Source organism: Mesoplodon bidens (genome assembly GCF_964165515.1).
Source record: "Mesoplodon bidens genome assembly, chromosome: 14".
In the NCBI taxonomy this organism is placed as follows: Eukaryota; Metazoa; Chordata; class Mammalia; order Artiodactyla; family Ziphiidae; genus Mesoplodon; species Mesoplodon bidens.
The window spans coordinates 82,691,447-82,716,847 of record NC_138170.1 but is presented as its reverse complement, the minus strand read 5'-3'; the positions used below and the strand labels follow the sequence as shown (position 1 = coordinate 82,716,847).

The window sequence follows — 25,401 nt, the reverse complement described above, 5'->3', positions numbered from 1 at the left end:
TAGCTACGTTTTATTCTGATCTTGCTTTAATTCCAGGCTTTTGTGCTATGCAAGGTTTTTTGAGATTCACAGTGATGGTTGGATGAATAAATTGCTTTGGTGTTCTATCACAGACGTTCTCTTTGCAGTGGACTTGGTGATGACTTGTTTTCCACTAACCTTTGCATCTACTTGTATAACGCAGTGCAGCTTTCCAATTTTATTTTTGTGGCTACTAAAGGTTTCTGTAAAAATACTATTAAACTACAAAAAAAAAAAAGACAGTAACTGCACATAAAGAGAATAAAGAAGAACACGAAGCTTAACTTGGTCCTTGTAGAAGAAGAAGTCTGGATCAGTCTGGTTAATGCTGTACTAGATGTCAAGGAGAAACACTGCTTTCTCTTCTTAAATCCTTAAATCCATAGCCTGATAGATACTAGTCCTCTAAATATCAAGACTTGAAAACTTACCCAAGATAAGAAGAACAACAAAACCGTAGCTAGAAAACTACCTAGGAGGGAACAGAATCTGCCTGGTGTACGAAAGGGTGCATTAATATAAGTATTATCTATAGGACTTGAATTGTAGCAAGTTGCAAATGGAGGAAACCACCAAAGACACCGAAAGGGTGAAAACATAAAGGGAAGATAGAAGCAGAGATGCTACAGTTTTAACAACGGTAACTTACTGCCTAGTGCAGTTATCAAAGCTATCCACTAATACAGTTATTTCAGAAAGCGAAATTTCATATGCAGTGTTACTGAAATACCAAAGGCCATACATAATGTCTGACCCATGCTGCCACCTCATATAGCAAATTCTTACCAGGGAGCTTAAAAAAGATTGACTGGTCCACTGTCCTTCAGTGTCAGGAGACTGCTTTGTCTCACATATTGAATTTCCAACGTCTCTCACACTTCCTCCGTTTCAGATGCACAAAAGGTTTTTGTAAAGTTTCTCTTGGGTTTCTTGCTGGCAGCTACAGAAACCATGCCACATGCCTGGTGTAGAGTTATGGGGTGTGATTATGTTGGACCAGTGTCTTCAGAACTTCTGGATTAAAAAAAAAATTTTTATTAGACTATAGTTGATTTACAATGTTGTGTTAGTTTCTGCTGTACAGCAAAGTGAATCAGTTATACATATATATATATATATATATATATATATATATATATATATCCACTCTGTTTTAGAATATTTTCCCACATAGGTCATTACAGAGTGGTGAGAAGAGTTCCCTGTGCTCCACAGTAGGCCCTTGTTAGTTACCTATTTTCTATAGAGTAGTGTGTTTACGTTAACCCCAGTCTCCCAATTTATCCCTCCCCGCCTTTCCCCCTGGCAAGCTGGATTTTTAAAAATAATTATGAGAGTTTCCTTAAGACGTTCAATGAAAATCTGTTTTAACTCAAACTCCTTACTGGGCCAGTTATATATGAACTTTGCCCTCTCTTGTTGCACGTTTTCCTGGTTCTCTCACACACTCCCTGGGTCCCTTCCACTTCCTACAGGAGTACCAGTTCAGCGTATTCTTATCTGCCCAGAGTGGATCCTGGCCTAGTACCCTGAAACCGTTTCCAACCAACCAAGAACGACCGAGGATTTTAGGGAAAAAGCATAGGAAACACGACTGGGACACTGACCAGGGCTCCTGTTAAGCCCTCGGAAGCGCTCCAACTTGGATATGAAGCCCACTGGACCACTCAGTTACTCTCGGGAGCATCGTTTGCCTCCCTTCTACGTAAAATACGTAACCATGTCTTTACTGGCCTCACAAGGTCGTGAGGATTGGATGGCACAAAAGCACTCACTCTATGGTCATTTCTCGTGGCTGTCACCGAATCCCAAGCTGGCGGGCGGGTGCTGCCGGGCGGGGCGCGGGAGGCATCTGCCAGGCGGCGCGCATGGTCCTGCAGGGGGCGAGCTCCTCACACCTCCTCCCGCGCCCAGACGGGCATTCCCGGCGGTTTATGGGGGATACCAAGAAGGGTTCCACGACCGAGGGTGGGGCGGGGACGAGATGGGGGGACGGTGGCTCGGCCCGGGAGGTGTCAAGCGCACCCTGCGCGCGCGCTCGCGGACCCGGGGTGGGAGTGAGTGACGGGAAGCTGGGACGCGGCCCCGTCTGACCCGCCGGCCCGGCAGGGCGCGCCCTGGAACCCCGGCGCGCGGCGGGGGCCCGAACACCGAGACAATGCGGCGCGCGGCAGCGGCGGGCGAGCGGCTCGGCGAGCCGGAGCGCGCGCCGCCTTCCTTCCTGCAGGCTCAGCTTCCCGGCGGCTGCGGCGGCGGCGAGCGCGCGGATTGGCGGCCCGGCCCTCCGCGCCGCGCCGCCCCGCCCCGCGCCCGGCCGGCCACCGCCCCCGGCCCGGACCCGCCCCTCTCCGCGGGAGGCGCTCGGGGCCCGCGGCTGGGTGGCGGGTAGTTCCCGCCGGCTGTGCGCGTCCGCCTCGGGGCTCGCTCGGGAGGGCAGGAGGCAGCGGAGCCCTCGGCGCGGCAGGCGGACGGGCCGGGCCCGAGCTGCGCGGGGCTGCGCGCGCGGCCCCTGCTCCCGCCGCCGGGCCCCGCGGGCTGCCGACCCGCGCCCTGCGGCGGCTCGTGCGGCTCCCGCGGCGGCGGCCCGCGCCGCGGCGCTTCCCTTTGTCCGCCGGCCGGGCGAGCTGCGGGCGCGGCGAGGGCGGCGGCGTCGGCGTCCGAGTGGCCGGTCGGAGCCCTCGCGGCGGCTGAGGCGGCGGCTCCCCCGCGGCCGGCCGCCCGCGCTCTGAGGCGATGCCGGACCAGATCTCCGTGTCGGAATTCGTGGCCGAGACCCATGAGGACTACAAGGCGCCCACGGCCTCGAGCTTCACCACGCGCACGGCGCAGTGCCGGAACACGGTGGCGGCCATCGAGGAGGTGAGCGGCGCCGGCGGGCCTCGCCGGGCGGGCGGCTCCGGCCGCAGGTAGCGCCGCGCCCCGCTAACCCGCCCCCGCCCCGGGCCCGGCTCTCGCATCCCGGGAAAAGTTTCTTTTCCTCAGGATCCGGACGTGGCTGGGCGAACCCTGCCTGAAACAAGCCCTTTGTTCCGTGGAGGTGGCTCGGAGGAGACGGCTGCCGGCTGTCTACCTTGGGCCTTTTTAAGACCCCCCTCTCCGCCCCTCATCCCCTCGCGGGGCCCCGGGCCGGGCGGTACCCACCCCCGCCGTCCCCCCCCGCTCCCCGCGCCTCCAACTTTGGCCTGAGAGTCGGGGCCGGCGGTGAGCGGGGACCCCTCGGCCGCTGTGGCCGGGGTCGTCGGCTTGTCCGCGGCCCCCCAGCGTCCCCCTCTCAGCGCGTGGAGTGCCCCTGTCCCCAGCCTGCCCGGCGCGGTGCCCGTGTGCCCGGGACCCGCTCTGCACGACTCTTGGGTCGGTCCGGGGGACCCCGGCTGCCCAGGAAAGGTGTGCACACCTTAGTCAGGAAGGCCTGACCCGCGCCGTGCCGCGCCGCGCGGCGCCCGGGGAGGAGTGGGCGAGCCGGGCTTCCGATCCAAAGGCCTTTGCTGACCCCCGGGGACGTGTGTCTTACCTGCTCGCAGCCCTGGACGCCTCCCTCCCCCATCAGCCTGGAAAAGGCCTGCTTTTAGTCAAGGTGCAAAGTCATCGTCTAGTGCTAACTAGTAAGCCCTGCACATCCTGCGGAGAGAGCGCTTAGGACCCGCAAGCTTAGGCGACAGTCAGAGCAGCCTGGGACCGAAGGGCAGACAGAGTTCGTGAGTCCAGGGCCACCGCCGACTGTGGTTCGGGGCAGCTCCTCGCCTTTCTGCCCTCATTTTCCTTACCTATCAAACGAGACTAGCAATGCATCCTTTCCAGGGTGGTTATGAGGGTCAGAGACACTGTGTCAGGTGCTTGGTTCATAATAGGGAACTGGTTTACCAGCCACACGTGTGCCAGTGTTGAAGCGATGATTAAATTCCTCATGGCCAGGATGTCAAGTTACGTTCTTAAAATGGGGTATGGTAGGTATTTTAGAAGGAGATGACTGGGCTAGAGTGAGTGAGGAGAGGTCACCAGAGAGCTTTAAATTAAGCGATGGCATTCAGGTTTTTGCCCACTTGAACAAAGCAGCTGCTGTTAGGAATTGCTTGGGGAAGAAAAAATACAGAATGTTTTCCCTAAATGGAAATTTTTTTCTTTGTAGACATAAACAGTCAATAATGGGCTAAATCAAAAGTAGCAAATTCAACATTGGGAGTGTTTTAAGTATAGTATAGGGCTTCCTTCCCCACTTCCTTCCTCCCCCCCGCTTTTTTTTGTAGAGGAGAGCTGAATGTAAACCTTTTGTAGTGAGCTCTGTGATCCCACATCACTCAATTCTACCTGTATTAGCAAGGCTTCAAGATGATGCCTTCAAATGAGGCAGATGGGGATGAGCGTAGTAAGTTTTTTCAGAAGTGCTGCTTGAAAAGCAAGAAGACATTTTCACGATGTTTTGAAAATACACCATTAACAATGTTTATGGAATGATTGCGGCCCAAGAGGTAGCTGAATCTCTTTTAAGGGAAGGAAGCTTTATACACAGTGCCTTAAAAAGAAAGCTTAATTGTGTTTACAGTTCTGTTTCTTTTCCCTACTGAAGTTTGTCAGTTAAATATTACTAACACTGGCAGGTGCTGGAAAGCTAGGCAAATAGGAGTTGCTATTAAAATTGGCATATCCTTTCCTGATTAATTTTAGTTTGCACTGTGTAATTCCAGAGCTCTTTTTGTATGCTGTGCAGGAGATTACCCTAGAGCTCAGTTACTGAGCAGATTAAAGAGAGACTGGATTTGGTCATGTTACTAAACTGCAAGCTTGCTCCACGTTGCCATCTAAGAACAAGAATTGGTTAAAGTCTCAAAAATGAAAAAAAACAATCATTACAGGTCTGTCTCACTTTAAGCAAATTCAGTATACATACTAAGATAATGGTACATGTGAGCTTACATTTATGAGAGAACTAAATTTGAAACAGTTTTATTTAACCAGTGATGCCCTCATGTTTTGATTTTAAACAAGCATCTACTCTTCATACTGAAATGAGACATGAGGGTGGGTATTGTGACAAATAAATTTAAATATAAATAAATTTAAAATTTTCAAGTCCTTGGTCCTGTGTTTAAACAAACGTGTCATAGAATTAGTAAACTAATTTTAAACTGGTTAATGTTTGTGAACCTATTATTTCCAAGATAGGTTATGTCTGCTAAAAATCGTGCTACTACTGAAGTGTAAGTTTTTTTTTTTGATATGTACACCTGTAGCTGGACTATGGGTAGCTAATGGATCCCTACCCTGTACTATGAACCTCACATCTGTTGTATTTATTCCTCATCCCTGCTTTACACATGAGGAAATTGAGGCTTAGCGAGGTTAATTGGCTCAAGGTTATAGAGCTAGTAAGTTGAAGAGCTAGAGTTTGAACTTGGTTTCATGCTGTTTTCCGAAATGATGCTGCTTTCTGTTACTTTTAATAATGCTGAATTCTCTAAATTACTCCTTTGTCAGATGGACCTGGGTTCAAGTTCACACTCCACCACTGGGCAATTGTGTGAACTTGGATGGGCTACCTAATGTTTTCTCATTTTCCTTGGCTTTAAAGTCTTGATCACAATACCTGTCTACTTCAGAGGGTTGTGAGGGTTTAATGAGATAATACACAGCACAATACCTGGTAGAAAACCGGTTTACTAAATGCTAACTGCTTTTATAGATTACATGATAGTTAATCGATAGAACCTGATGAGGGTGTTTGCCCCCCCCCCCAAGGTGGGATTTACATGGGGTGGGGGTGGGGGAGTAAGGGAAAGGAATGGTTGAATGATTAAGTGAATGGAAAACTACTATATGTCTGTTCACTGTTGCTTGTTTTTTAACCAGTTTGTTGTCTTGGCAGCAGGTCAGCATATAGCTGTGTTTTAAAATTTTCACTTTGTGATGATCACTTTCTCTTGGTGAAGTGATTGTTTTGCACAATTTTAGCAAAGTCTGGTGCATCAACTGGAACCTGCCCTGTGTTTTTGGAAACAATGGAACAAAATAAGTAGTTGTGGCTGAATCTGAAAACCCTCCTCTCCCCACTTTTGGGGTTTTTTATTGCTGTCTCAGTTTCTTTGAGTCCCTGAGCTCTTTGAAATATTCTCAAAATAGGGAAGAATTGTATACATTTGTGGGATATTCATAGTTAGACCCTCCTTTAGAGCATCATCCATTCTGTCTTGCTTATTTGGCTTTGTCAGATATGTAGTTTTAAAAATAAATTTGATGTTGACTCGTGAGTATTAAAATTTAATCTACTTCCTTCCGGGCCATAATTCTCCACTCTGTTGTCCTTGGTTGCCTTGGAAATCTCATTGCTGTCACAAGCACAGGGTTCTAACTGCGGGGTAGAATGAGCATCTGGGCTGCACAGACTCCCAGGGGCCTTGCTGTCCTTGGGGCCAGAAGCCCCTCCCAGCAGTCATTGGTGGGAACCCAGCCTACGGCCTACGTACTTTTTAGGCAAGAGTGTGATTCTGAATCTTAGCCCTTTGTGACTTGTTTGAAAAACAGCGCTTCCACATCCCAGACTAACAGATTTTAGATTTATTGTCAGAAGGACATCATCTGCTTGCCCGGTCCCTTCTTATTTTCGGAAATGAGCCTCTATGGATCAGACAGGGCCACCTTGTTACGCTGTGTCCTGTAATCTGGATATAGGTGTCTGGAAATGTTCGAGTCATTCAAGGAGGGAATGATCTCTTCTTATGTGATCCCCATTCTCCGCCCCCCCCATTCAATTTCTCTCTTTCTTGTGATTAACAGTAAAAGTACTAATGCTGTTCGTGGTGGGTTCCAGGCCCTGTCATTCATTCAGTATTTATTAAGTGCTGCTGTGTGCTAGGTGATGGGAGTAGAATTCCCAAGAGGCATGCATTGTCTTTGAAGCAACCTGAAGCTTAGTGGGAGAGACAGATATCCTATAAACAAATCAATGCAGTAAAACGTGGTGAGGCCGTAACCACAAGACTGTCCAGAATCATGGATGCCTAGGGATGGGAGTGGTCAGGTGTGCCTGGGGCCATGGTTAGGAGGAGGGCCTTGCATGATGATGTGCAGTTGAGTCTTGAAGTCAAGGTAGTCATCTGTGGCTTACCACATGCTTTAATTACTAAGGTACCTCAATGTAGTCTCTTGTATCTGCCTCCCAGCCTTAGGTAAATATTGATCCACTCCTGAGGCGGTGGCCGTCTAGGCCTCTGGTTGGATTTTCATAGCCAATCCACAGAGGGCTGCTCAGGCCACGAATTTGGAATAATCCTTGATTCTTACCCTCCACATGGCCAGGCCCTGATGCCTTTCTTTGTGGAGCACATACATTCTAGACTTGCACTGTCCAATGTGGTAGCCTAAAATTAACCATTCAGTTTCTCAGCTGCCCTAGCCACATTTCAAGTGCTAATAAAGCACATGTGCATTCGACAGCGTAGGTTTAGAACATTTTCCTCATTGCAGAAAGTTCTGCTAGACAGTGCTTTTTAGACGCTTGCAACTCAGAGAAGGGTCCACTGACCAGCTGCATTGGCATCACCTGGAAGCTTGTTAGAAACGCAGACTGTCAAATCCCACCTTTTGACGGTTTAATAACATCTCCAGGTGCATTATATGCACATTAACGTTTGAGAAGCACTGTTCTAATCCTGGCGGCACATTAGAATCACTTGCTGGGGGCTTGTAGAATAGAGATGCCTGGCCCACTCCATGAAATTCTGACTTAATTAGTTTGGGTGGGGCCTGAAGCATTGGCAGTTTTTAAAGCCACTCCCTAAATGGAGTTGATAATCACTGCAGTAATGTAATGTCGGGTAGTGATAAGTGCTCTGAAGAAAAGTTACACAGAATACAGGAATAGCATGTGACTCTGGAGGCAGGAAACTGAAATCAGGAAAGGCCTCTCCGAAGAGGTGGCATTAGAGCAGAGCCCAGAAGGCAGTGAGGAAGTAGCCAGGGGAGATCAGCACGTGCAAAGGCCCTAAGATGTGCCTGGCTCAGGCCCCGTCGGAGGAGAGAAGTGGGCATGGGAGAGGGTGAGGGCCAGGCAGGGCCAGGTCACAGGAGGCCTTCTGGGTCTTGGGAGGGAATTGGAGTTTGTTCTAGCATGGTGGGAAGCCATTGGAGGGCTTGATCTGATTTACATTTTAAACCTTTCCCGGTGGTTGCTCCAGAGAGAATAGATGGGCCGCGCATGAGAGAAAAGAGGGGGACCAGTTGGGGCCCGGGGGTCATCCAGGCAAGAACGTCGTGGCCTAGGTGGTAGCAGTGGGGGTGACGAGAGGTCCGATGGAGACCCTCTGTGTTGTCTGTGCTGTGGGGCGAGAGGGACAGAGCAGGGCTCCCGTCCCAGCAAAGGCAGAGGCCAGGCTCAGTTCACTCGGGCACTTGAAGAACGGGCCTCCTGGTGTCCCTGCAGCAAAGCTGACACTCTCTGGAGCTACTTAGTGTTGGTATCAAGGCCGGCTGTGTGCTGCTCAGCATGACTGGCTGTAGAACTTGTGTTGGGGCCAGTGCTGGATATTCATTTTGTTTTCTGCAGACACCGACAAGGGAAGGGAGAGATTAAGCAGAGTTGTGTAGACAGAGCCGGCGGGGTATGTCTGCTTCTCTCGTCTGCTGTAGGCAGACGATAGCAGGTGACGCTTTCTTAGCTGTGTCGATGCCTGGGATACTGTCCCCATTCAGCTCCCTAAACACTCCTCTTTCCCACTACAAAGAGGTGGTGAATTCACCTAGTCCTACCACCATAGGAAACTGCCTTCTTTGCCTGTACTTTCTGTGTCACGTGGCCTTCAAGTGGTTGCCAGGGCCCTTCCAGGTACTTTTGTACCATTATCGTTTTATCATGTGGACGATGTGGAATATATGGACTATCAACGAGAGCTGAAATGCTTGGGCTGTATTTTTATTTGTATTTGGTTGTGTTGGGTTTCTTGATTTGTAAATGTGCATGGGCATCTACCAGTATTTTGTTACCACCAGGGGCCAGTGATGGAAAAGTGGGTGGGACGAGCTCCTTCCCCATAAAGCACTTATTTTCTCATCTTTTGTGTGCAGTTAGTGTTTATCCTTTTAGCCCTTTTTTTTTTTTTTTTTTTTGCGGTATGCAGGCCTCTCACCGCTTTGGCCTCTCCCGTTGCGGAGCACAGGCTCCGGACCTCAGCGGCCATGGCTCGCGGGCCCAGCTGCTCCGCGGCATGTGGGATCTTCCCGGACCAGGGCACGAACCCGCGTCCCCTGCATCGGCAGGCAGACTCTCAACCACTGCGCCACCAGGGAAGCCCTATAAGTATATCTTTTGTTGGAGTCGTAGGTACTGCTAATACTACCACGGTGTGTTGCTTACATTTATAATTGAGGGAAACGCTAAATTTCATTTGGGGGCTCATGAAATCCAGATGTAATTCTTTTTTCCAACCCAAGTTTATGGACCCCCCTGAATTCAGGCTAAGAATTTCAGGCTTATTGGTAAGACTGCTTTAGTTAATTGTATTTTGCAGTGAGTGGGTGAGTGAGTGACTCTGCAACAGTGCTCCTTAAACAAGCTTCATAATTATACCGTCATTGTGATGAGTTGGTTCTTCGAGTTGAGCAGAGAGGGGTGACACCTGAAGCCAGTGTTATAGTTATCCAGTAGTAAAGGTGCTTAGAGGAACTAGGGGTGGAGGGTAAAGCTGTCAGTTGTGGTTTGACAGCCATGGTGCTCTCTGCATTTTTTCAAGGTCAGGGCTTGGCAGTTTCTCACGTGGTCCTGGCTTAGTTCATACCTTCATGCATGCCTTGGCGTTCAGCAACACTGTGACCTGCATCTGATGGGTCCTGTAGTTAGGACCCTGAGCTGGGCCGCCACTTCTCCTACTTTTACCTTTCTCGTTTTTCTGGTTTGTCGTACGCTGTCCTTGGCTCTGTGGGGCAAGCTTGGGTGTGAAGTGATAGAGGTACAGGTACCTTCCGCCCAGAGCTCTAAGGCAGACTTTGAGTTCTGTCGTGTTTTCGGTGAGGTTACGTGTTTGAAACGATGCTGTTCTTGCATGAGTGTGTTTGGGGTATCTGCAGCATGACTGAAGCGTTCCTGTCAGTCCCTGTTGTTGTTTTTTCCTTGCCTTTTCTTTTAGCACTTATTGGGCGCTTCCTGTGTGGCAGGCATGCTTTAAGTTCTTTACACGAATTAACTCCTAACTTGCTTGATGATTACAAAAACCCTGAAAGGCTCAGAGAACCTGAGCCACTGTACCAGGATCACAGAGCTGGGACGTGGCAGAGCCAGGATTCAAACTCAAGCGTTTGGACACGAGAGAGTCTGCTCCTGTAGCCGCCAACTGCCTCTGTAGAGCCTGGACCGGAAAAGGCCCTCCATGTTGATGGCTCTGTGACCAGCAGGACCCCTCTCTTGCTGCCTTGCACTGTGATGCATCTACTGCGTTTCCTGAGTGGATGCTTCTGAAGAACCCTTGCTGCCACTGTTTCCTCTCTGCCTCCTCTGTCCGTGTTGCTGCAGAAATGGTTCCTCGTTACTCTCTTCACCGCTCTGCCGACATGCCCAGCCCTGCAGTTCCGAGTGGCCCCGGGCATTGCTCACACCCTGGCAGGAGGCCTGCCCTACTAACGGGATTATTAATGACATCATATCTCCACGCGGTGCTGAAGATGGCTTTGTCAGGGTGATTTTATACACAGATGCTCGCAGTCAAGTCGGCTGGCTGGTGAAGACGGTTCCCTCTAATGGTGAATTCCCTCGGCGTCTAGGATTCTAGCCAGGTGACCCGGATTTGGGGGCCTCTTTCCCTAGTTTCCCAGAAGAAATCTTAATAGAGGTTTTGTGTTTGTTTTTAACACCAGCCCTACTTCTGGGTTAAGGGCTGTGCTGTGTTTTAAATTGCTTGTTTTGCTTGCTGAATCCTTTCCCCTATCCTATCTGCTGTAGATCCTGTTATCTCTATTTCATAGTTGAAGAAACCGAGGCTCAGACAAGTTCCATGACTGCAGGTAGCCAGCCCGCCCCGGAATTAGCGGTTGATAGAACCAGGAGTCCTAGCTAGTCCTAGTCCTAGCTGAGATTTACCTGTGTGCATAGGGGTGTTCCTCCTGCTGGCCCTTTAATGCCTCACCTGACGGTCTCCTGCTGGGATCTCTATTGCCCGTGAAGTTCCCTCTTCAGGTGTTTCTCTGGGCTTCTTTAGTGCAGGTTGATAGTTGTCGACCTAGGTCATCAGACTCTAACTCCTGGGGAGGTACTTAGCCTCAGAGGTGTTTATTAAATGGCCTTAACTGTTTTGGAGTGAGTTAGAAAGGTACATCTGCCTCCCCACCCTCCCCCTCAGAGCTGAGGGACTGAGGACACCATCAAAGCTGCTTGTAAAGGACTCCAGAGCCACGTAGCCAGGGATCAGGTCCATGCACTGTTCCCTCCGTGTCAGCAGATCTGTGTTTGGAGAGGCGACCGCTGAAGGGGGAATCACAGGTGTGGCTTGTCTAGGCAGTCTCCGTGAGGTGTTGGCACCCTGCTGCCAGTTAGGGAACTTTGGGGAGATTCTGAGAGGAAGGGACATGTTAAGTCTTTGTGCTGTATTTATTCCTCTGATAGCCCTGACCTGTTAGCTACCCAGGTGCTGGGCCTTGGGCAGCTGATTTCACGGGTCCAGGCTCAGTGGCCTCACTTGTAAAGTGGAGGGTAGATGAGACATTTCCTAACATTCTGTGTCTGCAGCACAGTTCACCTGCCTCGTGCCACCCTTTACTTTTTCTGACCACCTCCTCCACTTTCTGCTGGCCATTCGTATTTATACTTTTCAAGAGACTAGAGGTGAAAACAACCCTTTCTTCTCTACTCCCCCTTTAAAGATTCCCTCCCACAAAATACCACTGGAGTCGATATGGTGGTTGGCCCATGAGCTGGAATTTCATTGGGTGCATCGCTAGTTTAAGTTTGGGACAAATGGGGCTCTGAAGTGCGCTACCCGTCTCACCTTGAGCTGTCTTTCCAGGTGCGTGCCTTGGTCTCTCGATCACAGCTCTGTTCTGCTTTGCTTCTCTGGTGAAAAGATTGTGTTAACGATCACAGGGTTTGGCGATCACTAAATAATTTGGACTGTTGAATTTTAAGTAAATACTGATTTTCTGACATCAGGGTTCCAAGAGCTTTTCCCTAGGCTTAGGGGGAGCCAGTATTTCATCACTGGAAGACGTGCTATTATGAAGCCCTGTGGATTTGGTTGTGTTAATATGGTGGCGTGGGAAAAGCACTAGCCAAGGGGTTAGAAGAGTCGATTCCAGTTCCGATGTGGTCTCCACCTTGCTGTATGACCTTGAGCAAGTCACTGCCCTGGATGTAGTATCTCTTAAATGAGGTGTTTGGACTAGTTGATCTCCGACTACCCTCTCCAGCCTGAAAATCTCCTGGTTCTTTGTATCACATACATTCAGTTTGAAAAGACACTAGAATAAATGGTGGGAATAAAAATCGGCAACGAATGGCTGGTTCTTAGTCCTGAAAAAACGTATAGGTTATGAGTTAATCAAGTTGATTAAAAAAAGAACCTTTCTGTGGTTTCCTCAGGTGCTTATTTTTGTTGTTGCTTTTTTAAAAAATTGAGATACAATTCACATACCATAAAATATACCATTTTAAAGTGTCTAATTCGTGATTTTTTTAGTATATTCACAGAATTGTTCAGCTATCACCTGTATCCAATTCCAGAACATTTTTAAAAATTAGTTAATTTATTTATTTTTGGCTGCGTTGGGTCTTCGTTGCTGCGCACGGGCTTTCTCTAGTTGCGGTGAGCGGGGGCTGCTGTTTGTTGCGGTGTGCAGGCTTCTCATTGTGGTGGCTTCTCTTGTTGCGGAGCACGGGCTCTAGGCGCCTGGGCTTCAGTAGTTGTGGCTCGCAGGCTCAGTAGTTGTGGCTCATGGGCTCTAGAGCGCAGGCTCAGTAGTTGTGGTGCACGGGCTTAGCTGCTCCGCGGCATGTGGGGTCTTCCCGGACCAGGGCTCAAACCCGTGTCCCCTGCATTGGCAGGCGGATTCTTAACCACTGCGCCACCAGGGAAGTCCCCAATTCCAGAACATTTTCATCACCCTGATGGAAAACCCCATGCCCATTAGCAGTCACTCCCCATTTCCCTCTCCCTCAATCCCTGACAACCACTAATCGACTTTCCTCCTCTATAGATTTGCCTATTCTGGACATTTCGTGTAATGGAATTCATGTAACGGAATCATACAGTTTGTGGCCTTGTGTGTCTGGCTTCTTTCACTTAGCATCATGTTTTCAAGGCTCATCCAAGTTGTGGTATGATTCTGTACCTTACTCCTTTTTTTCTGGCTGAATAATATTCCATTGTATGTATATATGACATTTTGTTTATCCATTCATCAGCTGATAGACATCTGGGTTGTTTCCAGATGTTTTTGTCTATTATGTTTATGTCTATTATGTCTGGGTTGTTTTTGTCTATTATGAAAAATGCTGCTGTGATTATTCTTGTACAAGTTTTGGGGTGGACATATGTTTTCAGTTCTCTGGGTATATATCTAGGCGTGGGATTGCTGGGGCATATGGTAACTGTGTTTAACTTTTTGAGGAACTGTCAGAATATGATGTAAAGAAGCTGCACCACTTTACATTCCCAGCAGCAGCAGCAGTGTATAGGGTGCCATTTTCTTCACATCCTTTTCAGCACTTGTTACTGTCTGTCTTTTTGATTGTAGCCATCCTAGTGGATATGCAGTGATCTCTCCTGGATTGACTTGCATTTCCCTGATTGATTACTAGTGGTGTTGAGCATTGTTTCACGCGCCTGTGGCCATTTGTATATCTTCTTTGGAGAAATACCTATTTAAATCCTTTGCCCATCTTAGTATTGGATTATTTGTTGTTTTTTTTTACTGTTAAATTGTAAGAGCTCTTTATATATTCTAGAAATTAGAGTCTTAACAAATACATGATTTGCAGACACTTTCTCCTATTTTCACCCCCTTGATGGTGTCCTTTGAAGCACAGAAGTTTTTAATTTGATGAAGTCCAGAATATCTGTTTTTCCTTTGGTTGCTTGTGCTTTTGTTGTCATACCTAAGAAACTGTTACTAATATAAGGTCACAAAGATACACACCTACATATTCTTCTAAGAGTTTTAAAGTTTTAGCCCTTACATTGAAGTCCTTGATCCATTTTGAGTTTTTTTGTGAGGTAGGTAGGGATATGATATGAGGTAGGATTCCAGCTTTATTCTTTTGCACGTGAATATCTAATTGTCCCAACACCATTTGTTGAAAAGAGTATTCCTTCCCCATTGAATACTTTTGGCACCCTTTTCGAAAATCAGTTGAAGTTTGATGTATGGGTTTATTTCTGCACTCTCAGTTCTATCCACTGATTTTATCCTTATGCTGGGCTTATGGTAAGTGTTGAAATCAGGAAGTGTGAGTCCTCCAACTTTGTTTTCTTTTCCAGAATTGTTTTGGCCATTCAGGGTCCCTGTTACCATATGAATTTCAAGATCAACTTGTCAATTATTGCAAAAAAAAAAAAAAAAAAAAGCCAGCTGGGCTTTTGATGGGGATTGCTTTGAATCTGTAGATTAACTTGGGGACTGTGGACATCTTAATATCATCCAGTCTATGATGGTAGGATGTTTTTCCACTTACTAAGTGTTTAATTTCTTTTAATGATATTTTGTAGTTTTCAGTGTACAAGTTTTGTTAAATTTATTCCTTAGTATTTTCTTCTTTTCCATTATGGTTTATTACAGGATATTGACTATAGTTTTCCCTGTGCTATACAGTAGGACCTTATTGTTTATGCATTCTATATATAATAGTTTGCATCTGCTAATCCCAAGTATTTTATTCTTCTTGATGCTGTTGTAAATGGAACTGTTTTCTTAATTTCATTTCTGGATTATTCATTGCTAGGGTATAGAAATACAATTAATTTTTGTGTATTGATCTTATATCCTGCAATATTAGTGAACTTGTTTATTAGCTCTAATGGGCCGTGTGTGTATGTATGTATTAGGATTTTCTGTATACAAGATCATGTCATCTTCAAATAGAGGTAGTTTTACTTCTTCCCTAACAGTCTGAATACTTTTTATACTACTTTTTTTTTTTTTGCGGTATGCGGGCCTCTCACTGTTGTGGCCTCTCCCGTTGTGGAGCACAGGCTCCGGACGCGCAGGCTCAGTGGCCGTGGCTCATGGGCCTAGCCGCTCCGCGGCATGTGGGATCTTCCCGGACTGGGGCACGAACCCGTGTCCCCTGCATCGGCAGGCGGACTCTCAACCACTGCGCCACAAGGGAAGCCCTGAATACTTTTTATTTCTTTTCTTTGCCTCATTGCTGGATCGGTTCTTGATCATCTTTAAATGCCAATGGGTTGCACAGAATTGGGGTGCAATAAATTTAATTTATTTTGTTTGTTCTCATTCGGGCTCTGAATATACTGAGAAAATTGGAACACTTGGAGGCTTGGTCTCTGGTTGCAAAGTCCATTAGTGGAAATGTCACCTGCGTGGATAACTGGGTTGCAGACATTTGCCTCATCTGGCCAAGGTGGTACCTGGGAGGTTTCCAGTGCAGGGCCAGGCCTTGTCTGTTTCTGCAACAGCAAACTCAGAACAACACATTGTTTTTTCCGGTTAGCAGCTTTTTGTTTGCCTCTTTCTATAAGCATCACCTTGATTTGTTCACTGTGGAGACCGCTCGCTTCTTGACAAGAGGTAATTGTTGAGATTCCTGGTTTTCTTCTCGCCTTGTAAATTCTCTTGTTGGTTTTTCTTTTGTGGCCAATAGGAATGAGGTGTGTTTACTACTCAGGCTGTTGGGCTGTCAGAACCTGTAGCTTTTGTTTGCCTTGGTTGTAGCTTGCCAGCCGCAGGCTTCTCATTCAGAAGAGGTACCAGCAGGGGTGGAGCACAGTGGAAATCGTGAGGTAGGCAGGCGGGTTTGCACCTTTTTCATCTCCCTTCCCTCCTCCACGCTCCTGTTCCTTTTCCTTGGGGACGGGTTTGCTGTCTAGGCAGTGTCCAAAGCTTAAAATTCTCATCTCCCCTCTTTTTTCCCCTGCATTCTCTTACCTTCACTCCCTTAGTGTATTTTCAGAACCTCGGGGCCCTGTACTTTCTTTTCAAAATGGAGATTCCAGCCAGAGGGGACTCAGGAGGGAAGCTCTACTCTGGGATTTCAGGCTGAGGCCTTCCTTCCCGGTAAGCTGCTGCTTTGGTGATGACATTTAAAGTTGGCTTCCTTTCCTACCACACTGCCTCCCCTCAGTTTTCCAGAACTGGGTTTATTGTTCTTTTAAAAATGATTTATTGTCTTCTGTAACAGTGTGGAAGGAGCTTAATTTTTGAAGTGTACAGTTTTCTTCTTTATGGTCAGAGCAAAGTAGAGGAGGTTTGATTGATCTTATGACAGAATTGCTTTAGTCACAGCTAATGTGAACTCCCTTGAGGGCTTCGGTTTTACTTGCTCTTTTAATTTATGAACCTCCTTGGATCCCTGAGCGTCTGTGCACAAAGCCAGTGAGGCCTGGTGTATCAGGTTCAGGGCTTGATTCCTGTCCCTGATAAACCATGAGCTGGTATAGGCGTTCTGACAGTTGGTTAGATTTTGGTTTGAATTAGGGAGTAGCAGTGTCAGCTGATGTGTGTTTCAGAAATTTGTTACTGTTTTTCCAAAGAAAAAGGTACTGTTAGGTTGGGTGGTTGAAGCCGATGGTAGGCATGTGTTAGAACTTGGTGGTAAACAGAAAAAAAAACCCTGTGTAAGTAGCTGCTCTAAAGCCCATCTTGTTTCTCTGTAGGTCATGGTCATCCTCGGGGTTCTGGAAAAGACCATGTAGTGAAATAGAAATGGCAGGGACCAGCGCTCAACAGCTGAGGCCAGTGAAAGGGAGGAAAAGAGAAAATTGGACTCAGAAGTGTGGAGCTGCCCCTGCTCTAGGCATCCCCGAGGGTCTTCACACAGCAGCAGGTTTAAGAAGAGTTCGAATCAGTACTCTGCTGTGTCGGGCAGAGGGAAGCACGTAATCCATTGAGGAGAGTTTGCATGAAAATAGGTTTTGAGTTTCGCTGTGTAATTTTGATTACTTTTAGTTCACTGAGAAAATTAAATTACGTGGAAACAACTCTTTCCTTTGGTGTTGGCCCAAATGCGGCATTTAGGGCATCTTTCAGGATGGGGTTTGGGCTCTAGCAGAATGATGTGGAAACCTCTTTCCGGGACACATAGACTTAAGTGAGGACAGCCCTTGGCTCCTATGTGTCTGCTGTTCAGGGGCGCGAGGCTTACTGGCTGGCTTCAGAGTATCTTGGCATTTCCTTTTTGGGGTGAGGGAGCCTCACAATCCAAAGTTACGCCTGCTTGCAGTTAGTTTTCCTTTTGGACCCTCACGCCAGACTGAGTGTGCCTCGGATTAAGTGTTGCTTCTCTTTGAATCCTCAGAGCCCAACATGGTTCCCAGCACACAGTTCTCAGAAAATGTCTGTCGAATGTTGAAGGCCTAGGTAATCTTTCTGTTTCTGTGATTTTATATCTTAACCTTCAAAACACTTGCTGCATGTTTAGCAGTAAATTCGTTTTGATTTGAAAAATCAAGATTGTCATGTTTATCCTTTGAAACAGGAAAATCTCTTTAAGAATTACCAAAATCTCCACTCTGTAAAGCACCCTAATATCTAGTTTCTTCACTGAAAAATACATTATGTCTTTTTTATTCTGTAAAGGCTTCCCTGGCATTCCCCAGTCCATCAGAACCACTTTCTTCTCTGAATTCTTAAAGCAGTTCCTCTAAAGCAGTTTTTGGTCCACCTGTCCATCCATTGATCCATGAATTGGTTGATCCGTCTATGGATCGATGCATCCATCTGACCATCCACCCACCCACCCATCATTGGGGCAGACCTGGGCTGTCTGATGCTTGGAGTAAAGCGTGCTGCAGCTGTGCAGTGTGGTGGTCTGCAACAGCTGTAGGTCCTCCCTGGTGCGGGGGGCGGCCCTGGCTTCCTCCTCAGTGCCTGCTTGCTTCTGTAGAGCAGGGGTCTCATCAGGGAGCGGGACAAAGGAGGCTGTAGCTCTACTGAGGTGGGTAAGTTGAAACAATGCAAGTTGGGTTCAGGGCTCTCAGGGTTGTCCCTGTTTGGTCAGGGCAGAGGTTGGCAAACTACAGTCCACCCTGTTTTTGTATGCAAAAAAACAAAAACAAAAAACAAAGTAAACTGAAATAAAGGTGGTATTTGCGGTTTAAAAAGAGTTATAAAGAAAAAAACCCCCAAATCTGAAGAATATACAACAGAGACTGTGTGTATGTGGCCTGCGAAGCCTAAAATATTTACTGTCGGGCCCTTTATAGAAAAAGTGTTCCTACCCCTAGGGGAGAAGGTAGGGTGTGACTGTAGAGAGTCTGTCTGGACTGAACCGACAGAAGGTTAGGGGGTGTAGAGCCTTCGGGTTGCTTGGAACAGTGGTCCACGTGTCACACAGCCCCTGCCTGAAACATCCCTGTACTCGCTACCTGTGGAAGTAGCCTTTTCTGCCCAAGGTTGTAGGGAAATACCCAAGGCTTTTGAGTAGGGGAGTGAAATGAGCAGAAGCTGGGTTTAAGGCAGACTGACTTGGCATGGCGGGGACGGGGGACAGCGGTGAGAGGGTCAAAGGGGAGAAGGACCCAGTGCAGGGAGCCCAGTAGCGAAGCGTCGGCCACTGCCCGGGGAAGCAGTCACTGTGGCCTGGATTAGGGCTTTGGGAGTACAAAGGAAGGTACATCACAGGGTAGTCAGATGGGGACTCCTCTTCTGGTTTCGGCCACCTCCTAAGGTCGGTTGGTTGGTGGTTGGTTGGTTCAGGCTTTAACTCCTTCCTTCATTACACTTGTAGAGCACCGGGCTCTGTCCCAGGCCCTGGACTGCAGAGTTCCTGCCTCAGAGGTGCTCATGAGTGGGGGGGAAGGAGGAACAGGGACTCCACCAGGGAGAGGGCGGGGGAAGGCATCAGGGACGAGCGGTGGAGAGGAGCTCCTTGACGGCAGGGTTGTTGTTCGGCGTGTGCTTGCTTGAGAGGGTGTCTCACCCCCAGTGCCTGGCCGGTAGTAGGGCCTCCGAGGTTGAGTATTTGACCTTTGGCAGCTGGCCACACATGCAGAGAATGATAATGCTGCGAGCATTATACTAAAGTATTAAAAACATAATTTTGTCTCTACCCTTAAGGAACCTACCATTTAAAAATAAAAGACCGACCACTAGTTAATTTATTCAGTATTTATTTTATCGGAAGCACATTATATACCTGCGTGCGCACGTGCATAGTAACCACTCAGATGTGTATGAAGTGGGCAGGGTCCTCTCTCTTAGGCCATGCAGGACTCAGCACACGTCTGCCTGCCACCCCGCTTGAGCCTTTTTCCTCTAAATGCCTTTTGCCTTCTTTCTTGATCCGAGGATGTCCATTTATGACTTCGAAGGCATCTTCCAGCCTGCCTGCTGCGTGGCTTCAGCGTAGAGGGGAGGTGGCAGGGCAAGCAGCGCTCGCATTGTCCTGTTCTGACCTCCGGCCTCTGCCAGAACATCTTCCTTGGCTGCCACAGGAGGATCGCTCTCCCCTCTCCTTTCCCTCTTCAGACTGGCCTCCTGGCCCCAGGGACGAATCTGAGTGGGAGGGAGGACTCCAGGAGCCTGGAGGAAAACAAAGGAACCTGCTGCCCAGTCCACTGCAATGTCAGCCGCCTAGAAACCTGCTTTTCCCTTGCCTGACATCACCGGCCTGGCCTTTCCGGAGGCCGCCTGGCTCAGCTCTCACCCCAGGGGCGAAAATTGCCTGGTGGTCTGGAGACAGATTGCAGACGGGCACTCTTGGTCAGGGAGCTGGGCCCTTCTCCTGCCTGGCCCAGGGGAGGGATCCATACACACCTCGGAAGCCTGCAGGGTGGGCTGGGACAGGACGGTTGTCGGCGGAGCCCAGCCTGGGCGCCAGGGGACGGTGGGGAGGGTTGGTGCGCAGGCCGAGGCAGGGTGCTCACTTCTGCTCCCTGGGGAGAGAGTCGGGTGCTGGGGACTCCAGATGGCAGAGGCCTTCCTCCCCCTGTGGACCTGTGATCCCACCCATTTAGCTTCTGGGGTCTTCTCCAGCCCTCCTGTGCCTGAGGAGTTTCCACTTACCACTAGTAGCCTCCATTAGCTGCATCTCCTGCAATTTTAGGGCACCTGGCCTGTGCTGTAGCCTTCAGCCCTTTGTTATGGGGGCACTCAGAAGGGGGCCTGGTGTTCTGCAGCCTGTGTCCAGCGGTGTCCGACCCCCCAGGCCCTCCCACAGGAGCGGTCAGGGATGACTGTCCTGGAGCAAGTGCACATTCCCACTGGGGACCTGCTTCCTGCTTTTGTGTTCTTGTTTCCTGAAATCAAACTGCAAACTCCCGAGAGCAGGAGCTCTTTTTAAAATAATATGCTTGTATTTTTATTTAAACTTGACTGTTCAAAACATTGGGCCGGACAGATTTTATACACTGAGCTGAGGAAACAGCCTCCCAGACGTTTCATGGCTTCACAAAAGAAGATAGGCAGCAGACTTCCCTTGTGGCCCAGTGATTAAGAATCCGCCTGCCAATGCAGGGGACACGGGTTCGAACCCTGGTCCAGGAAGATGCCAGATGCCGCGGAGCAACTAAGCCCGTGCGCCACAGCTACTGAGCCTGAGCTCTGGAACCCATGAGCTTCAACTACTGAGCCCACGAGCCACAACTACTGAAGCCTGTGCGCCTAGAGCCTGTGCTCCGCAACAAGAGAAGCCACAGCAACGAGAAGCCTGCGCACCGCGACGAAGAGTAGCCCCCGCTCGCCACAACTAGAGAAAGCCCGCGTGCAGCAACTAACTAACCAAATAAATAGAATTGCTGTCTTTCAAACCACTAAAAAAAAAAAAGTTTAAAAAAGAAGACGATAGGTAGTCAGTGGTAGCTCTGAAGACTTGAACGAGGATCTTGCACCTCTTGTCAGTGAGGGATCTTTCTATTTCCCGGAGCATCAGAGGACCTGGGAGCTGCTCACTAATCATTTTATTGAGTTAAAAAAATGTGTGGGTATCGTATTTATGCACAGATTCTTTATGCTTAGAAGCTTCTTTGTTTAGTCTCTCAACTTTAAAAGAGATTCAAAATGTTGTACCTGTATTGTTTGCTATGAGTTACTGTCTTTAGAAATGACTAGAGAGGACAGATAATTTAGAAATATTTGCACCTGACGTCAGAAGAGAGTTAATAGTACCTGTTACTATTAATACTAGTGGTATTAGCTGTTCTGGGAAAAGGTACTGTTTATTCATAATAACCAGATAATAGCAGCAAGATTGGAGAGGAAAGCCCAGATAACAGTGAGTGTAGGTGTAATTATAATTTAAATGCCATGGTTGGGGGGAGAATCTTTAAATATAAGGTTTTAAGAGCTGGGTTGTCGTGTAAGGCGTAAGTCCTGTCTTGTCTGTAATAGGAGGTGCTCTTTGGCCCTGTAACCTTGGAGAAGTCGTCAGTCTTGAATTATTTATCATTGGAATGAAGTATCTTTTGAGAGAAGCATATCTTCCTTCAGTGTTAAAAATGTGTTTCTGTCATGTGTCATAGTGAGTATTCTAGTTACATTGCATATTTCTTTTTTTATATCCTGCCCACTCACTTGGTTATCCTTGAGAAGAGAGAGGGATTTTAGGTGGTAGCTAAGTGGTACCCAGTCTTTGGATCTATAATCATATTCCACATTTTTACAATTTTCTCAGTCCTTCTGGTTGCTGTTTTGATATTTGATTTCAGATCTCTTTCTTTGGGAAGGTCCATTGGGTGGCTGCAGCAGAATTGAGCCCATTTAGGGGCTGGTAGATGAAGTATTTTTGTTATGCTTGACAAAGTAAACTGTGCCCTTTCCTCCTGAGTAGAGTTGATCTGTGATCGACAAACGAATGGTCTCTTTCCATCTGGCTGTCACACAGATAGGCGAAAACGATGGTGCCATTTGAACGTTGAAATTCTCAGACTCCCAAGGGACAACAGAATGTGTATATGAGCTGGCACGCCCAAATGCAAATTATTTCTGTTGATACCTAATGTACGTAAATTTATGCTGCTTGGTTGACAAAGGCATTATGAATGATCCTCTTAATAGTGTTATATAACTGAAATTTTCATTTTATCGTCACAGTAGTGAAGTACAGTTCCTGCTGAATTTCTGTGACATTTCCAGCAGCTCCAAAGCCTGTTATGGGGCTACGGCCCCAGAGTTGGAAGATTCGGCGTCTTCTGGAGCGAGTGCTGGCCTGACTGTCTGCTAAAGGCCTTGACTGTCTTCTCCCCATGTAGAAATGCCCTGATTGAGGGCAGGGTGGAAAGTGGACAGTCAGGATAGTGCAGTGACTCAGCAGAGAAGAGGAGTTTCAGTACAGATTTTGGGGGGGTTGAGACAGGGCAGCACTTTGGAAAGAAAGTTATCTTTTCCTTTTCAAAATTGGGTCCTTCTCCAACCCCCACCCCGCCCCAGATCATTACATCTCAAATTCAGGGACAGAGAATCCAAGCAGGTTCCAAGATAGAAGGGTTCCATCAGCAGAGTTGGTGGCGGGGACAGCCTGCATGTGCTGGAGGGAACCGCTCAGCCTTGGTGGTGCGTGTTCCATGCTTGCTTTGCTCTTGCTCTGGGGACGTTGTCACTGGGCCGTGCTTCACTCAGCGGCCATGACGGAGGGGAGTATTAGCCACACTCCTGCTGTCTTCACCTCTGCACTCCCTTGAGCCTTGACAACGGTGTCTCCCCATCTGGTGATTAACCAGCCTGAGGACTGTGTGTCCCGCCCTTGCTGGGCACTGGGGACACCTGCACAGCAGGTCGGTGTGACTGCTCTCCTGGCTGTGCCGCAAGCCTGGTGGAAAGGGCCGGTGGTTGGACACCTGCAGGAGCCTGAGCCTTTGCTGGATCTGGAACGGTAATCAGGCGTTAGGTAGCCTGCAACAAGGCCTGACGCACAAAAGACTCTTCTGGGGTATTTTTTGAGTAAATGACAGAATAAATGATAGCAGAAGGAGATGAGAGCCTTCTAGGATGAGGACAAAGTACCTGAGCCCAAAGGTGGGGAGATGGGTTGCGTGGAGAAAGCTAAGAAAATGCAGGGTTCTGGAGGGCTGTGCCCACTGGGTTTCTCTCTGGATTGGGGGCAGTGCAGTGTTGTTCTGTGGGCTGGGATAGAAGTGACCATGGGTGGAGTGAAGAGGGGTCCTAGCCCTGCTGTTAGAGGACAGGAAGGCAGTGGTTGGGAGTAGCTTTATGATGTCTGCAAGGGGAGATTCTTGTGTTTGCTTTTTCCACATCATTCATTGAAGGTCTGCCTGTCCTGTTCAGGCACCGGGCGTTTACTAATGTGGGTAAAGAGCATCCGGATTTCTAGGCTTTCACAGCATAAACAGAGGCGTAAACAAACAATTACACTATGGTTTGATAAACGCCGTAAGATACAGAGGCAGTTGCTCTGGCGATGCCAAGTCACTCATAACATCCTGCCAGAGCCAACAGGCTTGCTTGCTCAGGGTCTTGAATGGGACCCAGCAGGCAAGTGATGGTGACACGGTAGGGATGAGCCTGCCACTGTGTGCCTGGGTCAGCCCCAACCCCAGCGAGTGGCTTTACCACGCACCAGTCTTACAGCAGCTGTGGGCCTGTGACTTCTCTGGAACTAGCAAGAAAAGTCCAGGCTGGGACTGATGCCACGGAGGGCGATTCTACAACCAGATTGGGAGGAGCTGTCTCTCTGGGTGGGTGCAGCCTCATGCAGGGGAGGGGTGGCTGGGATGGAGAGCAGCTTCTGCATGTGGACCTGGGATCTGCCAGGAACCGAGATGCTTATAAATACAGTCCCCACGTCTCCTGAGCTGCTGGGTGAAGAGGATGTTTCTTGTTTCCCATCTGGGCTGGGCGCAAGGGCAGGTGTGGGAAAAGGAGAGTAGGTTTTTTTCCCCCCTATTTGAGGGAAGATTGTCAGGAAAACATCTGTATTTCATAATCCCCGGAAAAGCCCTTTCAATCAGATGAGACAGGATCTGTGAGGGTTTTGACGAGAACGGTGGAGAAGGCAGCAGCGATCTCTGTGCAGAGCCTGGCTGGCTGTGCTGCAGACACGGGGCCGCGGGGTTTTGTGGGACCAGGGCGCCGTGCGTGAGGGAGACCTAGTTCCGAGTGGCAGGTGGCAGGTCGGCTTCTTGCCTCCCGACGGTACAAAGACCTGCCCGTTTCCGGAGGGGAGATCACTGCCCAGGCTCGGGTTGGTCTGTGGTTGTGTGTCACTTTCCCTAAGCCATTGACTTCCTTTTTCTTCTCATACCAGTCTGGAGAGAGGAATCCCTCTTGCACCAGCAGGATAGGTGGGCGGCATTTCTGTGTGCTGGAAGGGTTCTCTGGTGTGGTTCCGCCCCTCCCATCCCTCCAGCCAGGGCTTGTCACCTCTGGGAGGCAGGTGACCGTCGCCTTTGGACTCCTGACTGGGCTTTCAGGCTCTGCGTCTTGTTCTGCCATCTCCTGTCCCTCACTGACTCTTGCTCCTGGGATATGTGTGATGTCACGTCTAATTTGAGCCCGCATTTAAGGGGCGTCTGGTGTGGTGGTCACGGCCTGGGCTTTATATAGACGTGAGTTTGAGTCACACAGCAGACCTGCCACCTGCTGGGTCCATGCCAGTCGCCGGGTGTTACTTGGTGGAGGAGTTGATGTTGCTGGTGCTCCGTCAGCATCTCCCTCCTTTGTCTCAGAGTGAAAGTCCCTGCGTGGGACCCTACGCTGTCTTGGCGTGGCCCGACTCGGCTGCCTTGCTCTGCTCTGGCCGCATTCCCTCCTGGCCGCTTTGCAGGCGCAGGGGTTTCTACTTTAGAGCCTTTCCCGCCCTTCATTCTGTCCAGACCATCTTCTTTCCTTGCTGCTCATCCACACGGCTCCCTCCCTGGTCCCTTTTGTGTGTCACCTTCTCGTGAGTCCTGCACTGACCACCGCTTAAGCCAGCTCCCTGGCCTCTCTTTTCCCCACAGGTCTTCTCATCACCGCCTAACCTAGTCCAGAATTTACTTACTTGTTATAGTTTTGTTTTCTAATTCTCTCTTCCCTCCATTAGATCCTAAGCTTCATGGGGCAGGGATTCCTGACTCTCTTAGTTGAAGAAGCATCCCCAGGGCCCAGAATTGTGCCTGGCACGTAATACATGAGTAATGCATGTCTGTTGAATGAGTAACACTGGCCAGCAAACACAGCTTAGATCGCAGAGAGTGAAACACATGATCCAGGAGTGCTGGTGCTGTTGGTGCACAGAAGTCTTGTTTCTCTGGCTGTGGAGGAGAGACTTGATTCTTAGAGGGTAGGGTAGTGTTTGCA

At 48.7% G+C, this 25,401-nt stretch overlaps 1 protein-coding gene across 4 annotated transcripts in view; it reads left to right on the top strand.

The window, feature by feature from the left end:
* Positions 1–2,665: 2,665 nt before the first annotated feature.
* The window catches only part of ASAP2 (ArfGAP with SH3 domain, ankyrin repeat and PH domain 2), a 157,564-nt gene continuing 134,828 nt past the window's right edge, over positions 2,666–25,401 (top strand). For all 4 annotated transcript variants that reach the window (XM_081253973.1, XM_081253972.1, XM_081253975.1 and 1 more), the window contains exon 1: positions 2,666–2,880. In XM_081253973.1, coding sequence (XP_081110099.1) covers positions 2,755–2,880 — 126 coding nt within the window. In that variant the 5' untranslated portion in view covers positions 2,666–2,754. The remainder of the gene's footprint in view (positions 2,881–25,401) is intronic.